The sequence below is a fragment of the Microcaecilia unicolor genome, chromosome 2 (assembly GCF_901765095.1).
Source record: "Microcaecilia unicolor chromosome 2, aMicUni1.1, whole genome shotgun sequence".
Lineage (NCBI taxonomy): Eukaryota > Metazoa > Chordata > Amphibia > Gymnophiona > Siphonopidae > Microcaecilia > Microcaecilia unicolor.
The window spans coordinates 621,003,891-621,020,768 of NC_044032.1; the positions used below are offsets into that span (position 1 = coordinate 621,003,891).

The 16,878-nt window shown below is 43.3% G+C and overlaps 1 protein-coding gene across 1 annotated transcript in view; it reads left to right on the forward strand.

Annotated features, from left to right (window-relative positions):
* The window catches only part of TTC29 (tetratricopeptide repeat domain 29), a 321,745-nt gene that overhangs the window by 170,271 nt on the left and 134,596 nt on the right, over positions 1-16,878 (forward strand). Inside the window, exon 7 of the mRNA XM_030192694.1 lies at positions 9,109-9,194. Coding sequence (XP_030048554.1) covers positions 9,109-9,194 — 86 coding nt within the window. The remainder of the gene's footprint in view (positions 1-9,108; positions 9,195-16,878) is intronic.

The following is a 16,878-nucleotide window of genomic DNA, read 5'->3' on the forward strand; positions in this document are numbered from 1 at the left end:
TGGTCCCTCCAGGAACAAGGGCTACAGATCAATCTCCTGGAGTTACGAGTGGTCTGGAACGCTCTGAAGGCTTTCAGAGATCGGCTGTCCCACCAAATTATCCAAATTCAGACAGACAACCAGGTTGCCATGTATTACATCAACAAGCAGGGGGGCACCGGATCTCGCCCCCTGTGTCAGGAGGCCGTCAGCATGTGGCTATGGGCTCGCCGTCACGGCATGTTGCTCCAAGCCAAATATCTGGCAGGCGTAAACAACAGTCTGGCCGACAGGTTGAGCAGGATTATGCAACCTCACGAGTGGTCGCTCAACTCCAGAGTAGTGCGCCAGATCTTCCAGGTGTGGGGCACCCCCTTGGTAGATCTCTTTGCATCTCGAGCCAACCACAAGGTCCCTCAGTTCTGTTCCAGACTTCAGGCCCACAGCAGACTAGCATCGGATGCCTTCCTGCTGGATTGGGGGGACGGCCTGCTGTATGCTTATCCTCCCATACCTCTGGTGGGGACGACTTTGTTGAAACTCAAACAAGACCGAGGCACCATGATTCTGATTGCTCCTTTTTGGCCACGTCAGATCTGGTTCCCTCTCCTTCTGGAGTTGTCCTCCGAAGACCCGTGGAGATTGGAGTGTTTTCCGACCCTCATCACACAGGACGAAGGGGCGCTTCTGCATCCCAACCTCCAGTCTCTGGCTCTCACGGCCTGGATGTTGAGAGCGTAGACTTTGCCTCTTTGGGTCTGTCGGAGGGTGTCTCCCGTGTCTTGCTTGCTTCCAGAAAAGATTCCACTAAGAGGAGTTACTTCTTTTTATGGAGGAGGTTTGCCGTCTGGTGTGACAGCAAGGCCTTAGATCCTCGCTCCTGTCCTACACAGACCCTGTTTGAATACCTTCTGCACTTGTCTGAGTCTGGTCTCAAGACCAACTCTGTAAGGGTTCACCTTAGCGCAATCAGTGCATACCATTACCGTGTGGAAGGGAAGCCGATCTCAGGACAGCCTTTAGTTGTTCGCTTCATGAGAGGTTTGCTTTTGTCAAAGCCCCCCGTCAAACCTCCTACAGTGTCATGGGATCTCAATGTCGTTCTCACCCAGCTGATGAAACCTCCTTTTGAGCCACTGAACTCCTGCCATCTGAAGTACTTGACCTGGAAGGTCATTTTCTTGGTGGCAGTTACTTCAGCTCGTAGAGTCAGTGAGCTTCAGGCCCTGGTAGCCCAGGCCCCTTACACCAAGTTTCATCATAACAGAGTAGTCCTCCGCACTCACCCTAAGTTCTTGCCGAAGGTAGTGTCGGAGTTCCATCTGAACCAGTCAATTGTCTTGCCAACATTCTTTCCCCGTCCTCATTCCTGCCCTGCTGAACGTCAGCTGCACACATTGGACTGCAAAAGAGCATTGGCATTCTATCTGGAGCGGACACAGCCCAACAGACAGTCCGCCCAATTGTTTGTTTCTTTTGATCCCAACAGGAGGGGAGTGGCTGTGGGGAAACGCACCATTTCTAATTGGCTAGCAGATTGCATTTCCTTCACTTATGCCCAGGCTGGGCTGGCTCTTGAGGGTCATGTCACGGCTCATAATGTTAGAGCCATGGCAGCGTCAGTGGCCCACTTGGAGTCAGCCACTATTGAAGAGATTTGCAAAGCTGCGACGTGGTCATCTGTCCACACATTCACATCTCATTACTGCCTGCAGCAGGATACCCGACGCGACAGTCGGTTCGGGCAGTCAGTGCTTCAGAATCTGTTCGGGGTTTAGAATCCAACTCCACCCCCCTAGGCCCATGTTTTATTCTGTTCCAGGCTACACTCTCAGTTAGTTGGATAAGTTGTTAGGTCAATCTCAGTTATGTCATCGCCGTTGCGAGGCCCAATTGACCATGTTTGTTGTTTTGAGTGAGCCTGGGGGGCTAGGGATACCCCATCAGTGAGAACAAGCAGCCTGCTTGTCCTCGGAGAAAGCGAATGCTACATACCTGTAGAAGTTATTCTCTGAGGACAGCAGGCTGATGTTTCTCACAAACCCGCCCGCCTCCCCTTTGGAGTTGTGTCTTCCCTTGTCTTTGTCTTGCTACATATGGGACTGACGAACACGAGCCGGTTCGGGCGGGAAGACGGCCGTGCATGCGCGGTGCGCATGGGCACGCGAGAGCTAGCAAAGGCCTTTGCTAGTGAAGTTTCCGATTGGAGGGGCTGCCGTGGACGTCACCCATCAGTGAGAACAATCAGCCTGCTGTCCTCAGAGAATACCTTCTACAGGTATGTAGCATTCGCTTTGGTCTATCAAGCCCAGTATCTTGTTTTCAATAGTGGTCAATCCAGGGCAGAAGTACCTGGCAAGATCCCAAAGAATAAAACAGAGTTGTTGTATTCCATAATAGCAATTGAACTCTGCCCAACTAGGAGCAGACAGGAATAAGATGACATTAAATTGCTGGGGACCAGAAGAAAATGAAAGGAAGAGAGGAAATGATGTCAGTATTGCCGGGGAGCTGTTGGGTGATGTTGCTCGAATGGTATTGGAAACATGCAGAGATGTATTGGCAATTAAGGTGTGTTCTAGGTGAAAAGAAAAGTTACATGTAAAATCTGATGTGCAGAGGATGTGTTGGGACAAAAAAATTTTGCTGGGTTTTCAACCAGGATTATGTTGAGGAGATAAGAGTGCTGCCCCATAAGCCACTGAATTCAGAGTATGCAAAAGAAGTAAACTGTTATAATGCGTGGCAGTAACTCTGCAAACTATACCCTTGAAGGCAAGGATTGGACCATGGGTCTTGAAAATACCTACTGTACCTGAATGTGCATTGCTTTAATAGCTTTTGGGGCTTGTAGGCAATACATAAGAAATTAAATAAATAAAATGAGGTCTCATTGAAGAACACTTTTTCCTGCTTAGCTGTGTGGAACCCAAATGAGGGAATTTGTGACTTGCAATTAAATACCCTGTGGACCTGTTAAGTGTATGTAGAAATGAACCTAGATACTTTGGAAATGGACCTGCCTTGACTACTGTAAACTGATTCTGCCTATTGTATATGTATTTCTTATTAGCGACTGTGGGCTGCCCGTTTCATGCTATGCAGGAGTATATAGGAGTATAAAATCCTTAAAGGGGATGATAATGTCTATACCACTTCTTTTAATCCTACTGTTGAAAAGTACCTAATATACAGCAGGTTATTTGATGGAATCTACTTCAGTTAGTTTTTTCATTAAATTCCAAGTTTTCTTTATCTGTGGCCACCTTCTATATTGGCATCGGTGCATCACGCATATCAGTTGAGTTTTAACAATCATTTGAAGGTCCTTTTACTAAGCTACGGTAAGCACTAATGCATGCTTACCGCAGGCTAAAAAAGCACTACTGCGGGCGAGCTCAGGCATCCTGCAGTAGTTTTGGGATTGTCACATGCTACCCATGAGCTAAAGAATAGATTTTATTTTTTAGCGCTGGGGCTTTTCTGGAGTGGAGAGTAGGCATGTTCTGTGCTAATCGGTTAGCAGAGCTACATCACCACATCCTAACCAATTACTGTATGGTTAACAAGTAAGCCCTTAACTCCTACAAAATAGGTGGCTAATGGCCACACACTAATGACAAAATTAGTGCATGGCCATTAATAGGAAAAATGGAAAATAGGGCCATTTTATCACCATGCTAAAAGTGGCCTCAGCGTGTGGGAAAGACCCATGCTGAAGATAGTGCAGGCCACTTTATAGCGCAGCTAGGTAAAAGGCTCCTTGATTTTTTTCCTGTGGCTGTAGAAGTCTAGAAAAAAAGTATACCAATGAAGTTGTATCTCAGATACTGACACCTGTGCCATACATAGAGAGGCTCTTCAGTTCCTTTAGAGTTCAACTTCGGTCCATCATCTCTGGCAGCATCAACGTCCACAGATTCTGAACCCACACTGAACATTCAAGATGCATTGATATTGCAAAATGGATTGATCGCAAATTGTCTGAATTCATATGGAGAAATAGAAAACCCCATATAGCTCTTAGCTAACTCAAACCCTCTCAAATTCATGGAAGCCTAAATATCCCTGATTTATATTACTATCATCTAGCATCTTTTGCTAAATATGGGGCTTACTGGTTACAATTTTCCTTAATTAAAATGACTTACCTACATGGTTCTTTGCTGAAGATCACATTTATTCTCCCATTCCAATTTCCATGCTTGTAACAATGAAGCTTCCTGGAAACCTTAAAGGATTTAAAGTTTTTTCTTCTACACAAAACACCCTGCATCAACTAGATAAACTTGCTGACGTTTCCTTCTGGTCAGTAACCGACATGTGTATATGGAATAATTCTAAACTTATGAATAAGAAAACAAAGTATATGTAGGGAAACATGGCAGAAATGTAATATTTGGACACTAAATCAAATATTCTCTAATGGTAAATTGATACCTTTTGCTGACCTTATTTCTCAATATCCCTTGCTTTCTGCCCGTATCTCTCAATGGGAATGTCTCTCTAATATTATTTTCTCGGCATCATTGTATCTGTCCAACTTGTCTAACTGCATCACTCATACAATAGTGTGATTCTACCATAACTGAAGACAAAGCTGTTTCCACTTTTTATAAAATATTTAGAGATAAACTATTTCTCCCATCTGCTGATCTGACAAATTCATGGAACACAGATCTTGATGATAAAACTTTTTCACCTAATTGGTCTGATGTGTGGACTTTAGTTAATAGACCATTATTATAAGCAGGAATTCTCCAATCTCTATGCTTCTTCATTCACCATGCTATTTGGAGTCCTTACAAAATGTGGAAGGCTAAACTGAGACAAGATGATAAATGCTGGCATTGCTTCTCTTCATCAGGCTCCTTATGCCACATGATTTTTGAATGTGCCCACGTATGAGCATTTTAGTCCGAAATATGACATAGTCAAATCCATTACTGCCTGCTCTTCACCTTTATATAGGCAGTAACAGATATAAATCGCTTGCTGGGGACCGCACGTCTAAATCCACATCCACTTCATCAGTCCCAGATATTATTTTTTCTCCCACCACATTACTTAGCGTAATTTTTCATATCACAGTTTTCACAAACAATTGTAACTCTTGCCTCAGTAGTGCTTAATTGTCCAACAATAATTTTTGGCAATTCAAACAGCACCCAGTTCTTCATCGGCTTCTATATTTCTGTATTGATATATTTAATGCACTTATCTTAGGCATTTTCGAACCGGGGGCTCAAAGCTGTCCGACATGCATGTTTCGCCACTACGCTGTATCAAGGACTTCCCCTGCAAAACATTTTACAAATACCGTCTCAGCCACGTTATGCATGAGTTGTACTTTTACTACCCACACCACCATGGTAATTTCTATCACAATAGTCATATTTACCCTTATGCCGTTCTAACGCCAGCTCGACTGATTCACTCAGGGAATTACTCCTGTCAAGATGGCGATGGTGTCTAAACTGAAACCCTTTGAATGATTACCCTCATGACGTGTCTGGAACCCCAGGCTCCCATTGGACAAAATTGGAAACCCTCAAATTAAAGAGCCCCACTCCAATTCTGCATTCAAGCCTACTGGGCTAACTGTATTTAACCAATAGATGTACCACTGCTCCCAATAATTTAATATTCTCTTAACCGATCCTCCCTCACTGCCTTGATGTATATGCTCTAATACTCTCCATCGGATATCCTCCACCTTATGATTTTTTCCTACCCAATGTTCAACCAGGGGGGCTTGAAGATTCTGTGTGACAATACGCGATTTATGCTCAGTCAGACGTACCCTAATCGACCAACTACTCCTACCTATATAGATTACATCACATGGGCACTTGATACAATAAATAATGTTTTTTATATCACAATCAGTGATGCTCTTAGCTTTCAGAATTTGTTTTGTGCCCGGATCTATCCAATGTGTCCCCTCCATCATCGTACTGCACCATTGGCACCTCCCACACTTTCTATGTTCTCCATCATCCTCTCTGCCCCTGGGCAAGGCAAACTTATTTTTTGCTAATTTTTCACCTATTGTCTTTCCCCTGGTATACGAAAAAATAGGAGACTCAGGAAAACAGGGATACAATTGTACCACATGCCAATGCTTCCATATACTCTGTGCTATCATCTGGCTGACCTCTGTAAAGGGTGGGACACAGGTTAGACTATCCATCTGTGTTTTCTCACACTCTGCTAGCAGAAGGGGGCGCTGAGCAAATCTAGCCGTAAGAGGAGCAGCAGTGGCAGGAGAATCACCCAAACACAAGACAAAGCAGAACAGATGTACCAGCAAACCCAGAACCGGAACTCCCAGATGGAGACTGCAGCTGAAGCAACTCAAGCTGGAACAAGCAGGACAGGAAATTAGCCCAAACTTCACCTGCACTTGATCGCTGTTCCTCAGGGGTTGAGCCCCTGGGTGCAGGCAGCCGGCAGGACTTACCGGACAGGGCAGAAAGGCTGAACCGCAGGAAACAGCAGGAAGAAGAAACCAGAAAACAAGCCGGATCTAGGCAGGCAGCATACCACATCGATCCATCATATGAACTTTAACACAATACCACTTTATCTCTTATCCTGAATTGTGATCTCTCTATACTTGATTGCTTAATCTACCACGTCACTCATGATCTTTACGTAATACCACTTGTATCTCTCACTCTGGAATGGCGATCTCCATGACGGAACAATGTAAGCCACGTTGAGTGTGCAAATAGGTGGGAAAATGTGGGATACAAATACAGCAAATAAATAAATAAATAAATAAGGAGATAGTCAAAATAGCTTAAAGGAGCAGCTCCAAAGGTTAAAAATTTACATCAGGTATGGATGAGCCTGGAGAGCAGCATGCTGTTTGAACAAACACCTTGCCTTTGTAAAATGCAGTAAGGTTCAGAAAGTCCCTCTTGAAGCAGGAATACCAAACAAGGACTTTAGACAGCATTCTGTGGCTAAGTATACTCTGCTTGGATTAAAAGACTGGTAAAAGAGAGAAAGCAAGGGGTTTTTGTTTAGATCTGTGATTGATTCACCTGAGCTGCAGCACTGAGGAATCAAGTGCAAATTGCTCTGAGGCACTTTTTTTTCTCCTTCATAGCCTTTCTGTCTATATTGACTTTTCACCTTACCAACCATGTTGTGCCTGACGGTCCTGTGCTTCTCGTAAGCTGACACTGCCTTCTGCCAAGGGGTTTGGTGTGTTATGAACACAAAGTTGGTGCTGGGGCTTTGGAATCAGTTCCCTGAGGATCTTAAAGTGCTTGGTGATGATGCAATATTTCACAAACATTTGAAGGTTTAGTTATTTTCTCACTGCTTTTCTTCTTTTTTGGGTGATGAGGGGTTGGTGCAGGGGAGAAGAGATGGGTAGGGTAATTATTTCATATATTGTTGATGTTTTTTACTTTGTTGTATTCCTCTCTGTATGGTCAAGTCCAAAATTAGTGGGCTGTAAGACTTTGCATTAAATTAAATTAATTATATTCTCTTCCAGTGTTTGGAAGTATTAGGTATTCTGGGTAATGTCCTATCCTGGTTTTCACCTTTCCTAACTGGATGTTTTCAGCAAGTTTGCTTGGGTGATTCCTCTTCCCTGTTAAAACTATTGATACCATTGGAGTGATGGAGTGGCCTAATGGTTAGTGCAGTGGCCTGGCAACTTGGGAACTGGGTTCAATTCCCACTGCAGCATCTTGTGACTCTGGCAAGTCACTTATCCTAACATATAATATGTAAAATGCTTTGATTGTAACCACAGAAAGGCAGTATATCAAAATCCTATCCCCATTGAAAGCTAAAGTCCCTCAAGAATCTGCTCTGTCCACCTTACTTTTAAATTTGTATATGATACCTGTTTGCCAAAAATTCCAGATGTGAATTACTGTATCTACGCTGGTGACATTTGGTTCTCTGTCTCCTGCCTCTGACAAATTTCAAATTTCAGCATTATCATCAGATAATTACTAATTGAATTAACTCTAATCGGTTAGCCTTGAATCTAGCGAAGACTGAATTGATGGTTGTTAGTTGTCCTAAATCACATGACATTCCTGCTCATATATTGTTTAATAATAATAGGATTCCTACTTCAGAAGAGGTTTGTAGTCTGGGAGTAATCCTAGATGCCACGTTATCTATGAAACTGCATATTAGATGCGTAGAATGTTCAAACATTTTTCAGATTCCAATTGTTACAGTAAGTAGGCTTAAATCTACTGTATTTTAAGTCTAGCAGATTTTAGGGTGGAGGAGTAGCCTAATGGTTAGTGCAGCAGCCTGAGAACCTGAAGAACTGGGTTCAATTCTCCCTGCAGCTCCTTGTGACTCTGGGCAAGTCAATTAACTCTCCATTGCCCTAGGTACAAAATAAATACCTATAAATAATATATAAACTGCTTTGATTGAAACCAAATCCCATCCCCTTTCCCTAGTATAGGGTATAGTACTCTCAAAGATGGACTACTGCAACTCTCTGTTAGGGGGCTTACCTCAGAGTAGTCTAAAAAGCAATCATACAATTAGTACAGAATGCTGCAATGAGATTGTTGACAGGCACCCCTAGGAACACTCAGATTTTACCATTGTTACACTGGTTGCCAGTTGTTTTTTCTATTAAATTTAAATTACTGTTACTCATTCACAAAGCATTACAACATGACAGCCCATATTCTTCGACAATAGAGGCCTAGTGGGTTGCTGCACTCAGAGGGCACTCAACGCATACCCATTCCTTTGCTTACAAAGATTCATTGCTCTCACAGGCATTCTAGGGCCTTTGGTATAGACTGCTGCTCCGAGGCATTGCCATTGTATGCAGGCGATGAGCTTATTATGTAAATCTGGTAATTATTGTTTGTTATTTGTGATTTGTGGTTTGTTTTATAATTATGTACTGTATGTTATTTGTAAATTGCCTAGGTTCAGTTGGAATATTAATAAATAAATATGTTGCACTTGCCTAGTAGAAAAGAAAGAATCATACGTTTTGTAGAGTACAAAATACAATGAAAGCTTTTTGAGCATTTATGGTAATTTAACAGAATCTGAGAAGCTTTAACAGTTCAATGTATTGTATAGTGCATTCATAACTAGTCTGTTTTCCTTTTATAGCAGGTGACAATAAGATGAAAGGAGAGTCTGCTTATCGTTTAGGCTTAGCATATCTGTCTATTGGAAACCCAGAGGCAGCTATATCAGTAAGTTGAGGTACAATCATATTTTCCAAGATGTCATCATTTTATTTTTACTTCATGTATTTTTCTGAAGTAACTCCATTTCTCTTTGCATTTAACCATTATCTAACAATAAAAGAGCTGTTTGTTTTTGGTGAACAAAGTTTATTCAAATTTGCCAGCAGAAATCAAAAGTGAACTTCTAGAGTGGTTTTAGAATAGCATTTCTTCCTGATTATTCTACTACTACTACTACTTAACATTTCTAGAGCGCTACTAGGGTTACGCAGCGCTGTACAATTTAACAAAGAGAGACAGTCCCTGCTCAAAGAGCTTACAATCTAATAGACAAGTGAACGGTCGGTCCGATAGGGGCAGTCAAATTGGGGCAGTCTGGATTCACTGAACGGTAAGGGTTAGGTGCCGAACGCAGCATTGAAGAGGTGGGCTTTAAGCAAAGACTTGAAGACGGGCAGGGAGGGGGCTTGGCGTAAGGGTTCAGGAAGGTTGTTCCAAGCATAGGGTGAGGTGAGGCAGAATGAGCGGAGCCTGGAATTGGCGGTGGTGGAGAAGGGTACTGAGAGGAGGGATTTATCCTGTGAACGGAGGTTACGGGCGGGAACGTAAGGGGAGATGAGGGTAGAGAGGTAGTGAGGGGCAGCAGACTGAGTGCATTTGTAGGTAAGAAGGAGAAGCTTGAATTGAATGCGGTATCTGATCGGAAGCCAGTGAAGTGACCTGAGGAGAGGGATGATATGAGTATATCGGTTCTCTTGGATATGTTGTTGTTTGCAGTAGAACTAAAGTGCATTAAGCAGTTAGCATGGAAAATAGTGCATGCTGTAAGTGCACACTTGCATAAATGCAGCATTCACTGATAAACAAAAAATGGGCTGGGCAGGGCACAGTCTACATGTGGTATGGTACTATACATTAACTGTTAACGTAGCAGATAACATGGAGCAGTTAATGCAACTTGCTGGGGGGGTTGAGAGCTGCCAATCTAAACCTGGGCAGACAATGGAGCAGGGACATTTAGGGATTGCGCCTGCTTGTCACTAACCTATTAGGACACCCTTGGTAAATGCTGGGGTGATTTAGGGGAATAGGGTAGGTTGGACAGCTGATTGGGGGAGATTGGGGGTGGGATGGTTGGAAGGAAGGCTGATTGGGGTAGCTATCTGGCGACAGGGGGTTGAAGGCTGATTAAAAGTGGGGGTGATTGGGGCCTATCATGGAGGTTGGAAGGCTGGAGGGTTATCAGAGATGCCGGAAGGCTGATTGAGGGGTGAGGAGGGATGCTAGGGGGAAGATACATCTTTGAAATCAACAGGTACATTATTAATGCTGATAGTGTGGTTGCACTTAGTACCTTCTCTTGAGAAGACTTTAAGTGCAACCGTATTATTCATAGTCATGACAGTTAGCATACGGTAAGGGAAAGGGAATGGGACTTGATATACCACTTTCTGTGGTTTTTGCAACTAAATTCAAAGCGATTTATATATTATATATACAGGTACTTATTTGTACCTGGGGCAATGGAAGGTTAAGTGACTTGCCCAGAGTCACAAGGAACTGCAGTACTATGTGCTAATTCACTACGCAGTCAACACCCATTTTCAACCCGTAGCCTGCCCAGTTCCCACCCACACCTCAACATACAGTTAGTGCATGAATTAACCCACAGTGGCATGCCTGTATGGTAACAGCGATCATGCTGGTGTGATAACAGCTAGTATGCTATTTCAAACATTAACTACTTGGTGCATGTTAGTAATCAGGCCCTTTAGCTACCCTGTATGATTGTATCAGAGTATTATTTTATCAAAGGGGGATAGTTTACTGATCCTATAATTATTGTGTAAATAAATAAATGTAAAACACCAGAAAAATGCAATGGTAGTGGTAATGGGATGTGATATATTGCCTTTCTGTGGTACAATCAAAGCAGTTTACATTCAGTAGCATAGCCAGAAACTTTTTATAATGGGGTGCATCTCCCCCCGCCCGCTGTACCTCCCCACACTGCCCTCAACTCCATCTCATCTCCCTCCCGACAACTCCACCACTTTAAAACTCTCTTGGCTTGAGTCTTCTCAGCGGCGCTCTTAGGCTGCCTGCAGCCTTCTCCAGGATTTCCTCCTCAGGGCGGGACGCTTCAGGGAGAAGTCCCAGAGCAGGCCGCAGGTAGCCTATGAGCACCGCTGCTGCCCCAATGAACACTCAAGACGAGAGAGTTTTAAGGTGGAGGGAGCCCGGGTCTAACAGGAGGTGTGTATGCCATGATGCACCTACCTTAAATACACCACTAGGTACACTGTAGCCATATGATTCCAGTTCCATTCTTGCCGCCACCTTTAGTACAGCTGATGGTGTATCTCTGCTCTCAGTAACTTTGGGATGTGAGTGTTCTCACTCCCACACTATTTGTACAGCTTTGTTTCTTGCAAGAGCATCATGGAAGTGCAAGCACCATGCCACTCAAGCTCATAGAGAGCTACACACAACCAGATAATAAAGCAGCAATAGCTCAAAATTACCGACAATCACATGGGATCAGTAGGATAAATTGCAGCAGCATTACCAGGATGGTGCTGATCATTGTCCAGTTTTTGAATGATTATTCTGATGTAGCAACCTTTATGCACTGCCAGCATGGTTGCCATATCTATGAACATACTTTCCCTTTACACAAGAGTATATATTTTACATCAAACTTTCTATAGTCTTTACTGAATATATCATACAGGGTTCTGTAGACTGAACTAAGGACTCCATTTCTAAATATTCCATTCAGTCCTCCAATTTCAATTTTCCCTCATACGTGTCAGCAGGATTGCTTTTGTGACTCTCAGACATCATGAATCTATGTATGGATTTTGAAAATTAGCCAGTTGATACTCAGCTTGTGGTGGTCAGCATTATTTTAAATACTGACTGCCTTGGGCAGAATTAGCCCCAGATATTCAATGCTATGAGAGTATTCCACCAGGGACCTGATGACAGTTATATGATACTACCAAAGAACCATAAGATTGCCGTTAGAGGGCGTGGCAGCCACTTTGATGAGGCAGCTGCACCAGGCAGGAGCGAGTGGGTATTGCTCCTGCTCGTATGCCCCCTAGGCCACCAGGGAGTTTCAAAGTAGGCCCAAGAGGCCTACAGGGTGGGGGATAGGGGATCAGACTGAGACTAGTGATTGCTTTAGGGGGAGGGGGGATTGGGATTGGAGGGCAGCTACAACTCTTCTGGCACTCCAGATAGTGGTGTGAATATCACCGCTAACTGCTTAAGTACTGGCTCCTCCCAGGCTCTACCCAAGCTCCGGTATTAACCAGACAGAAAAGGGGTGGTTAGTGGTGATATTTAGCAGCACTATCCAGTTAATTGCCGCTGAATATCAGCAGTTAAGTCGACACAAGCTATTTAATGAGGCAGGAGTTTCTCCTATCTAGTTAAATGGCTTTGAATGTTGGGTGGTAGGTTTATTTTCTCGATGAGGAGAGTATTCTGCTGGTGTTGCAATTGGAAAGGATTTATCAAATTTCTTTAATCTAAAAATATTTATCGATCAGCTAGAACCCGTATGGTTTTATTTTGAGGCCAGTATTTAAAAAGGGCTTAGTCATGCAGACCTGTCTTTGTAAAGTGATGGCCAGAGTCAACACATGGTCACATCCACATCTGTTTCTTGGGATAGACAGACAATCTAAAATGCACATGTACGTATCAGCCACACTGTTACCAATATTTTGACCTAAAATTAACATTCTCCTGTAAACATTCTCAGGAAGTCTACCACCACTTTCCCTCTTGCTGATAAAGAACTAATCACCTGGACTATTCCTAAAGTATGCTTATGTATATCATGAAGCTTATTATACTGCCTTTCAAGAGGATCCATATTAATAATGGTAGAGAAGAAGAAGAGGAACAGAAAAGAGTTGGAGTAAAATAAAATAGAATGGACTAGAGAGCACATCTCCACAATCCGTGGGGCTCCAACTCACACCAAAAGAAGTAAGTCTTAAGGCCTGTCTTGAACTTTTCATAGAGAGACTCAGAATGGAGTGCAAGAGGCAATGAGTTCTATAGTGAAGGGGCCACAAAGAAGAAGGCTGCATGCCTGGTGGACTCAAGCCTCATGCACATGAGTGGTGGAATCAGTAAGAGATGCTCATGCAGTGACAGAAGAGATTGAGATACGCACGGAGGAAAGATAATATAAAACAACAGGAACCAACTCTGTGGGTGCTCGAGCACTGTCAATATTGAGCAAACTCCATTACTGTGATCAGACAGCATTCACTTGTGTTGAAAAGTTGACTCCTATGCACAGAACCCCTGCATTTAAGGCCCTGTGGGTCAAAGATTTGTTATATGACCAGAAAATGATTTGCATATTATTTATTCTTCCATCCCATAACCTCAAAGCTACCAAAATAGGATAAAGCTGCAAAAGGTATAGGTTATACAGTTGTACAGAATGTATGACATTTATAGCTACTTTGTAGAAACTACCCTTATAACTTTCAGACAGACCAATTTACCCAGGTAAATGGTTTTGAAAATTGCCCTCAGGGAAAATAATTTTCTAAGTCATTTCCACAACTATAACAGTTTTACCCATGGAAATAAGCTTTTCTAAAATGATCCTACTACTACTACAGACATAACTTTTTACATCCACAGTAAGAAATGACAAAGGTGAGCCGGCTGATATTGTGTACCTAGATTTTCAGAAGGCGTTTGATAAGGTCCCTCATGAAAGACTACAGAGGAAATTAGAGGGACATGGGATCGGAGGTAGTGTCTTACTGTGGATTAAAAACTGGTTGAAAGATAGGAAACAGAGAATAGGATTAAAAGGTCAATATTCGCAATGGAGAAGGGTAGTTAGCGGGGTCCCTCAGGGATTGGTGCCGGGACCTCTGCTTTTTAACATATTCATAAATGACCTAGAGATGAGGGTAACTAGTGAGGTAATCAACTTTGCCGATGACACAAAGTTATTCAAATCACGGGAAGATTGTGAACAACTACAAGAGGACCTTACGAGACTGGGAGACTGGGCGTCTAAATGGCAGATGACATTTAATATGAACAAGTGCAAAGTGATGCATGTGGGAAAGAGGAAACCAAACTATAACTACGTTATGCAAGGTTCAGCGTTGGGAGTCAGAGACCGAGAAAGGGATCTAGGTGTCGTCGTTGATGATACGTTGAAAACTTCTGCTGAATGTGCTGCTGCGGCTAGGAAGGCAAATAGAATGTTGGGTATCATTAGGAAAGGGATGGAAAACAAAAATAAGGATATTATTCTGCCATTGTATCGCTCCATGGTGCGACCGCACCTCGAGTATTGTGTTCAATTCTGGTCACCGCACCTCAAAAAAGACATAGTAGAATTGGAAAAGGTGCAGAGAAGGGCGACAAAGATGATACAGGGGATGGGACGGCTTCCCTATCAGGATAGGCTGAAGAGGCTGGGGCTCTTCAGCTCGGAGAAAAGGCAGCTGAGTGGAGATATGATAGTGGTCTATAAGATAATGAGTGGAATGGAACAGGTCGATGTGGAGCGTCTGTTTACGCTTTCCAAAAATACTAGGACAAGGGGGCATGCGATGAAGCTGCAGTGTGGTAAATTTAAAATGAATCTGAGGAATTTTTCTTCACCCAATGCGTAGTTAAACTCTGGAATTCGTTGCCAGAAAAGGTGGTTAAGGCGGTTAACTTAGCAGACTTCAAAAAACGGTTGGACGGCTTCCTGGAGGAAAAAGCCATAGAATGTTATTGAATGGACGAGGGAATACAGTATTTCTAGGATGGGTGGGACAAATTGCTTGTTCTTTTGGCCGCTGTCAGTGACAGGATGTTGGGCTTGATGGACCATTGGTCTGTCCCAGCATGATGATGCGTATGCACTTATGTACTTAAGTTGGAATTGGTGAGGCTTGCACTTTTCTAAGAACTACATCCTACCTTTACAAGATGTCCAATGCATTTCAGCCTCCTGAATCGTCCCTCAGGGTTTCCCAATATCACCAATATTATTCAATGTCTTGATGGCGCCACTTGGCAGGAAACTGGAAAAAATGGGTTTAAGCCCATTCGTATACTCAGACGGTGTCACCATCTACATACCTTTCAACAACAGCATCACTGAGATACTGGATAAGGCCAAGAAAGGACTCAACCTCATGAAAAAGTGGGCCACAACTGTCAAACTGAACAAAGACAAAACCAAACTCCTGGTTTTATCCAGCTAGCACAATCTCACTACTTACCAAAACCTCATAATAGATCAACAATCTTACATAATCGAACCACAAATAAAAATACTACGAATCATTCTCGACAAATATCTGACTCTTGAAGACCAAGTTGCTGCAATCAAGTCAAAAAGCTTCAAAACACTATAGAAACTGAGAAGAATCAGAGACTATTTTCACAGAGAGTCATTCTGTCTTATACTACAGACGCTGATATTGTCCCAACTAGACTACTGCAATGCAGCATATGTAGGCTACAAAGAAAACCTACTATGATTGTTGCAGACCATCCAAAACACAGCAGTGAGATTGATATTCAAAAAGTCAAAATATGATAGAGCAACCCCACTACTCATAATGCTATATTGGCTCCCAATCAAGGCCAGACTATTTTTCAAAACCAGCGCAATCATCTTCAAAGTACTGTTTGGCATGTCACCAGACTTTCTAGACATGATCAAACTATCACCAAGAAAAGCAAACCCAGGAACCAATGAAGTTTTTCCTCCCCTCAGCATCTCTTCAGGACTCCTCCGAGAAGGTTCTAATTTCCACAATGGCGTTCCTAGGGGGGCTGACACCCGGGGCAGATCGCCGATGCGCACCACCCCCCAGGTGCAGCGCCCCCCCTCCCGGAACAGTGCGCACCCCCCCCCCCGGTGAAAGAACCTCCCTGGGTGCATGCCGCTGGGGGGGGGGGTGCCGCGCGCCTGCCGGCTCTTCGTTTTCATGCTCCCTCTGCCCCGGAACAGGAAGTAACCTGTTCTGGGGCAGAGAGAGCTTGAAAACGAAGAGCCGACAGGCACACGGAACCCCCCCCCCCCCCCCCCCCCCTTGGTATGCCACTGAATTTCCATCACCCTCTGTCATCTGTCAGCCAACCAATTTCCAGTTTACCACTTTGGATCCTAACTTCATACTGCTCAGCTTAGATGCTCTTTTTCAAGTGCTTAGTTTGAAAAATTTAGCTCCTATATCCATTGACTAGTAGAGGGAAAACATTGTAGCAATATTTGCATTATTCAGAGGACTTTTTGTGCATAGTTGCTGAGACAGAAAACACTTGTGGGGAATTTGGAAAGATGTTTCAGAGCATGGCAGCTCCCTCTGGATTACTTTGACAATGGAAAAGACAGACTAGCTTTTGGTTTTGTCTTTTTCTCTGTGTGGTGTTATTTACTGTGGTACATCTGTTTAATTTGTATATTTTATCTTGTGTGTGTTCTGTTAGACCTCACCTTGGAATAAAGTTGGTTATGAATACAGCGAACAGGGTGATGATCAGTAGATGATGGTTAGAAAGCCATTGGAAAAGGTGAAAATATTTAAGAATTGTCAAAGGTAGGAGGGACAGGAAATGTGGCACTAAGACAAGTGCAATCCATTTTAGAGCATTTCAGATTCACGGAATAGTGTCCAGAACACTAGCAAGT